Below are 7,050 nucleotides of genomic sequence, written 5' to 3'. Positions count from 1 at the left end.
GAGTACACTGTCGCTGTCTTCAGACACACCAGAAGAGGGCATTAGATCCCATTACAGATGGTTGTGAGCCACCAATTAAACTTAAGACCTCTGGAAGAACAGTCAGTGCTCTTAACCACTGAGCCATCTCTCCAGCCTGACTTCTTTTCTTCTGTTTGTTTTGTTTTGTTTCCACCCTATATATCTCTGGTTGTCCTGGAGCTTACTGTATAGACCAGGGTGGCCTTGAACTCTGATGAATGCTGAGATTAAAGAAGGCTTATTTTATATTGCTTAACCAAAACCCAAAGAGAAATATATTCTTTCACACTGTATTTGTTTCTGTGTCTATCTATATATGTGAATATTTGACTTCATTATTCCAAATCACAGGACAGAAGTGAGTGGTTTTGTCTTGCTGAGTGTTGTTATTTCATACATGTTGCTGTCTTCTAGAGTGAAAATGTTGAGGGTACCCCTACTGAGGATGGTGCTGAAACAGGAAGCCTACGGCAACGATTAGAGAAGAAGCAGAAGAGAGAGCCAGGTACTACAGTGGTGGGCAGGTGGTATAAACTCATGTTTACATTGTTAATACACTCTACATAGATAGTCACTGTTTCGTACAGTTGAGCTACATATTGTTAAGGAAGGCGGCACATGAATTATATTTGGAGCTTGTTTTGCCCTTGATGTTTGATTTATTTTAGAAGAGACTCTTATAATTACTAATTTACTGACTTGAATTCCTTATTTGAAATCTAAAATAGCTCCCTTCCGTTTTCCAGGAAGTCCTGCTTGTTTTTCCTTGGCTTCAACAGCCTACAGAAAAGAGATACAAGCAAATTCATAACTATTGAAGCATTATAGCTCCTGAGATAGCCTTTACAGTCTGTGAGCAAACATGGGCAACAGAAAGAGCCAAGGATTAACTCCTAGGGACCCCCAGACCTCTGTTCAGACAGCTATTTCTCAGGGAACTCTGATGTTTAACATTTGTATCACGTTATTTACTATAAATACATCATATACTTGTGGGATTAGATAACCAAACTCTATACTCTGTAGGAACAGGAAATGCATCTGTTTCTACTCATGCTTGTACCTTCAGCCCCACCCATTACAGTATGAAGGCCATGATGAAGAAACCAGAGTCTATCAGTATAGTTAGTCTCTGAGCCAGTGGGTGTGGCTTAGTGTGTACAGGGCCTTGCCATTAAGACTAACAACCTGCCGGGCAGTAGTGGCGCATGCCTTTAATCCCAGCACTTGGGAGGCAGAGGCTGGCTGATTTCTGAGTTCGGGGCCAGCCTGGTCTACAGAGTGAGTTCCAGGACAGCCAAGGCTACACAGAGAAACCCTGTCTCGAAAAAAACAGAAAACAAAAAAAAAACAAAAACAAAAACCTAACAACCTGAGTTTGATTCCCCTGATCCATATGGCAGAGAGAACCTACTCCCATAAGCTTTCCTCTGATCTTCAGTCAATGTACACACAAGTAAATGAAATAATATAAAAATTTTCTAAAGAGTAAATTCCTATCTCCCTTCTAGGCACCATGGCAAAGAAGCAAACTACATTGCCGTTTAAACCTATCAAAAAAGGGAAAAAGAAAAACCCCTGGTCTGATTCTGAGTCAGATATGAGCAGTAATGAAAGTAATTTTGATGTCCCTCCGCGAGAAAAAGAGCAAAGAAGTGCTGCAGGTAAGGAAGACTACAGAAGCGCATGCTAGCCTGCCTTAAGATTTGGTGGCCACCAGGCGGTGTTGGCGCACGCCTTTAGTCCCAGTACTTATTAGGAGACAGACACAGGCAAATCTCTGTGAGTTCCAGGACAGCCAGAGCTACACAGAGAAGTCCTGTCTTGAAGAAAAGAAAAGAAAAGAAAAGAAAAAGAAAAGAATGTAGTATACATATTCCTAAAATATTAAGTTGAATGCTGTCCAGGTTGCTCAGTGGTTAACAGCACTGGCTGCACTTGGCAGTAGTGGTGTATTCCTTTAATCCCAGCACTTAAGCACTGGTTGCTCTTCCAGAGTACCTTGGTTCCATTCCCAGCACCAGCAGGCACCTCACTACCAACTGTAACTTTCCAGTCTTGGGGATCTAATTCCCTCTTCTGGCCTCCACTGGAATCAGGCATCCACGTGGTACGCAGGCATACATGCAGGCAAAACCCTCATACACATAAGTGACATGAGTGCTGTGCTGATATGCACACACACACACAAAACGAAAAGCCTATGCTTAAGGTCTCTGTCCTCTTTGCTTATTCGTGTATGTATTCAACAGCGAAAGCCAAATTCACAGTGGATTTAGACTCCAGTGAAGATTTCTCAGGTTCAGATGAAAATGAAGATTTCCTCCCATTAGATGCTACTCCACCTAAGACCAAAATCCCCCCAAAGTAAGTACTTTATCTAATCATGGCTAGCTGAATAGTCATCGATCTGTTTATTGATGGTTGATGTAGAGTTGGTTGGCAGGATGTCTTCTGAGTGATTTTGTTATGTTCTTTTAGAAATACTAAGAAAGCACTGAAGCCACAGAACCGTGAAGCCACAGCAGGTATGTATTTAGGTAAAGTTAGTAGGTGCTCGGGAGATGGCTCAGTCAGTCAGGTGTGTGCTACACAAGTGTGAGGACCTGAGTTCAGCCCACAGCACCCACATAAACCCGTAAACCTTAGCACTCAGGACTTAGAGGCAGGAGGTTGCAAGTTCAAAGCTAACCTGTGCAAAGCTCTGTGCCCCAGAAAGTAGAAAATTTAAATTCAACTAAGTTCTAAGATTATTTAAAATAGTCCAAGAACGTGAACTGGGAATACATACCAAGGAAAAGCAGCAGGTGTTTTCAGTTGCTATCGTCACTCACCGTTTTCCTTCCTGTTTGAAGTAGTTGATCTTGAAAGTGATGTCAAGGACAATGTGCCAGCTTCTCCTGGTGCCCCTGCTGCTGACTTCCCAGCTGAAACTGAACACTTAAAGCCAACCTCCAAAAAGACTGTGGGAGTGAAGAAGACAGCAACCAAAAGTAAGCCTGCAATTAGAATTGACAGCTTTTCCAAGTCACTCTTAATTGTTTATTCTGAAAGTGTCTGTTGATCATGAATTCAAACATCCAAATGGGAGTGGTATCTTTTACATCTTTTTTTTTTTAAGGTTTATTTATTTTATGTATATGAGTACACTGTAGCTATACAGATGGTTGTGAGCCATCATGTGGTTGCTGGGAATTGAATTCGCTCTGGCCCACTTGCCTTGGTCAGCCCCACTCCATCTGGCCCAAAGATTTATTTACTATTATATCTAAGTATACTATAGGTGTCTTCAGACACAACAGAAGAGGGTATCAGATCTCATTATGGAAGGTTGTGAGCCACCATGTGGTTGCTGGGATTTGAACTCAGGACCTTCAGAAGAGCAGTCAGTGCTCTTAACCGCTGAGCTATCTCTCCAGCCCCTCTTACATCTTTATTTTCAAATAAAATACAAAAAAAATAGTGGGTGCTGGAGCGATGGCTCAGTGGTTATGAACACCGCCTACTCTTCCAGAGGACCTGGGTTCATTTCCCAGCACCCACCTGGCATCTCACAACCATCTGTAATTCCAGTTCCAGGGGATCTGACATCATCACACAGATATCATGTAGGCAAAACACCACTGCACGAAAATAAAAATAAGAGAATTATTTTAAAAACCAAAATCCAAAGTTTAAAATGAGCACATTACTTAGAGTCTAGATATTATCTAGTTCATTTCTATGAATAAGAAAAGAATTTATAAGCTGCTGGAAGTAATCCCATATAAGATAACTTAGAAGTCGAGGCTGGGGGTGTGGCTCACATTGGTAGATTGCTGGCCTAGAATCTATGAAGACTTGGAATCTCTCTGGCACAGCATAAACCAGGCATAGTGGCACGTGACTATAATCACATTGCTGGGGCAGGGGAACAGCTCACGAGGTGAAATCTCACCAGAGAGTGATGATGACTGATACCCATGCTGACTTACAGGCCAGTCTACAGTCTCCATTGCTGGTACCAAAAAGAGAGCTGCATCGAAGGTAACCAAATCAGACCCAGCCCTGAATGTGGGTGCCTCTGAAAAGCCTGCTCCTGCCAAAGCCAAGAACAGTCGCAAAAGGAAGCCATCTTCTTCTGATAGCTCTGACTCTGATTTTGAGAAAGCAATTTCTAAAGGTGCCACAAGCAAGGTATTTATCACTGCCTAACTCAGCTGCTCTGGGTACTTTGAAGCATCCAACCTGGGTTGTGCTTTTAATTTTGCATATTTTTAAAAAAGTAAATCTAAACCTGAGTTCATTCCTTTGGACTGTGTGTAGTTTCACTGTAGGAAAGTTTAATCTGTGAGTCTGTGGGACTCTTGCTTTGGACCTTTTTCTTCTTAGTAGAAGGTGGGGAGAACTCTGGGGCTACCTAGTGCACTAACAATATGCAAACTACTTGGATCTTCTCTTTTTAGAAACCAAAGGGAGAGGAACAGGATTTCCATGTGGACTTAGAAGACACTGTGGCTCCTCGAGCCAAATCTGGACGAGCAAGGAAGCCAATTAAGTACCTGGAGGAGTCTGATGATGATGACCTCTTCTGAGGTGGGAGAGATTGTTTTAGGAATGGTTTTACTGAGCCAGGTTAATTTTAAAGTTCTTCCTTAATCATCACCTCTGAATTTAATTTGAGGAAGACTTTTTTTTTTTTTTTAACTAAGACCATCCAAGGGAATAGGGCCCATGTGTGGCCTTCAGCCTACTGTCAAAGTGACCATCTTATGGACAATTGTTTTCTTTGATTTGTCTGTTTTATGTCTGTTTTCTTTGGTCTCTAAAATCTGCTTCAAAATTTTTTTGGATTCCGCATAGTTATATGCTCACTTCCACACAATAGTACTTATCAATCATTTATTAAACTACAGTGGAAATGTTTTCAAAAGCACTTCTTCTGCCTCCTTTCCTATTCCCACAAAATAGGAGGTAACATGGTCATTGTTTCCAATTTTATAGGTAGAATTTGGTCATTTAGAACTGGTTAGTTCTAGTACAGATACAGTGCTCAACCTATGACATGATGAATTTTTGTTTGAGCCATGAGAAATTGCTCATACCTTTTGAACATCATCAGAGGCTGAAGACAGTCACCTTATGACCCAGCGCAAGCAGCAAGGTGAAAGAAAGTTAGGCCAGTTACGTGAAGTCCTGATGTCTTCCGAACACAGGATCCCTGGGAAGAGGTTCATGGTTACATCTCCAAGCTCAACCAAGAAGTGCAATCCATTGCAGATCTTCATAATTCCAACTTGTGAACACCAAGACCTTCTGTACTGTTTTGTCTGTTACTTAAGTGCTGTTATCAATCTTTTGTAAATATTTAATATGTCTGTCTATTCATCTTAATTCCAACTATTTTGTACTTTAATAAATCTTCTAAACATTGCGAGCCATCCATTCCTCTTATTTTAACCCATCTTACATTGTCTCCTGTAGTCAGGACTTGTTACAGCCATAGTCTGCTAAGACTGTCAGCCGTTGGCAGATGAAGTATCCAAAAGAGGCACTATGACCCATCTGGGTCCAGTTTTACTTAGAATCTCATACGTGGCTGCAGAGGTATCCATGTCCTCTGTACTCAGGAGTTAATTATAAAGATGCAGATATCATACTAGGAATGGAGCACCATTGGTAGAGTGCTTGCTGAGCATGCCCCCAGCTTTACATAGATAATGGGATGGTAGCCTCCACCCTTAATCCCAGCACAAGGGAAGTGGGAGCCACAGGTTCAGGAGTTCAAGGCCACACTCTCTTAAGTTTGTACTTTGTGTGTGTGTGTGTGTGTGTGTGTGTGTGTGTGTGTGTGTGTGTGTGTGTTTTCAAGACAGGGTTTCTCTTTGTAGCCTACCTGTTCTGGAATTAGTACTATAGACCAGGTTAGCTTCTAACTCAGAGGTCCACCAGCCTCTGGGTACCAAGTGTTGGGATTAAAGTCACGTGCTAGGCCACCTTGGGATACATGAGATTCTCAAAAACAAAACAAAAGAAGCATATATCTTTAAAAAGATGTCTACTTCCATTTTGATAGAATAGTCAACTACTTGATGGAATCAATAAAGTTATATTAGAGCAACCTGCTTAATTCCTCTAGATAAAATAGTGAATCCAATTCCTTTTTTTTTTTTAAAGATTTATTTATTATATGTAAGTACACTGTAGGTATCTTCAGACACACCAGAAGAGGGCAACAGATCTCATTACAGATGGTTGTGAGCCACCATGTAGTTGCTGGGATTTGAACTCAGGACCTTCAGAAGAGCAGTCGGCACTCTTAATTGCTGAGCCATCTCGCCAGCCCCCAATTCCTTTTTTAATATATTACACAAAATTCAGTCCAAATATAGAGTTTTGTTTTTTATGCTGAAGATCAAGTCTGGGGCCTGGTGTATATTCTAGGTATTGTACCAAAGCTACCACCCATCCAAGACTAAGTATTTAAATATTTCTAATTAGGATTAGAAAATGTGTTTCTGGGACTGGTGAGATGGCTCCCCTCCCCCCCCCCAACACACACATAAATAGATAAATGTTTTACTTATGGGGGGAAGCACTGAGGATTTGCTCACTGGTTATGAGGAGCCAGGTTCAATTCCTCATGCCCACGTGGAGGCTCACAACCATCTGGAACTCCAGTTCCAGGGACCCACCGAGGAAATGTCTCAGTGGGCAGAGTGCATGCTGAGTTAGGATTACAGCTGTCCTCCTCATCCCCACCCCATGGCCTCAGTACTGTGGGGAGAGATGACTATCCAGAGGACTCACTGGCCAGCCAGTCTCGCTGCAACTGAGCTCCAGGTTCAGTAGAGAGCAAGAACTAGGCTGGAGAATGATGAAACCACCCAGCATAGACTTCTGGCCTCTACACAGGTGAGGGTACGTATTGCAAACACAGACACACACATAGAACATACACATCAAAAACAAAACTAGCCATATCTAAACCTCGATAACTCCATTTTGGTAAATGGTTCTTTTTTTTTTTTTTTTTTTTTTTTTTTTTTT

The 7,050-nt window shown here is 41.7% G+C and overlaps 1 protein-coding gene across 3 annotated transcripts in view; it reads left to right on the top strand.

Moving 5' to 3' along the window:
- The window catches only part of Top2a (DNA topoisomerase II alpha), a 29,893-nt gene extending 24,456 nt beyond the window's left edge, over positions 1-5,437 (top strand). Inside the window, exons 29-36 of one of the 3 annotated variants that reach the window (XM_031352026.1) lie at positions 436-526; positions 1,533-1,685; positions 2,274-2,388; positions 2,503-2,549; positions 2,877-3,014; positions 3,998-4,197; positions 4,467-4,596; positions 5,005-5,437. In XM_031352026.1, the coding sequence (XP_031207886.1) occupies positions 436-526; positions 1,533-1,685; positions 2,274-2,388; positions 2,503-2,549; positions 2,877-3,014; positions 3,998-4,197; positions 4,467-4,595 (873 nt within the window). In that variant the 3' untranslated portion in view covers position 4,596; positions 5,005-5,437. Of the gene's footprint in view, positions 1-435; positions 527-1,532; positions 1,686-2,273; positions 2,389-2,502; positions 2,550-2,876; positions 3,015-3,997; positions 4,198-4,466 lie in introns of all 3 variants that reach the window. The other 2 variants (XM_031352027.1, XM_031352025.1) reach the window with 2 other exon arrangements.
- Positions 5,438-7,050: the final 1,613 nt, after the last annotated feature.

The sequence above is a fragment of the Mastomys coucha genome, unplaced genomic scaffold (genome assembly GCF_008632895.1).
Source record: "Mastomys coucha isolate ucsf_1 unplaced genomic scaffold, UCSF_Mcou_1 pScaffold5, whole genome shotgun sequence".
NCBI lineage: Eukaryota > Metazoa > Chordata > Mammalia > Rodentia > Muridae > Mastomys > Mastomys coucha.
The sequence above is the reverse complement of the archived record's forward strand: the minus strand, read 5'-3'. Positions and strand labels throughout refer to the sequence as shown.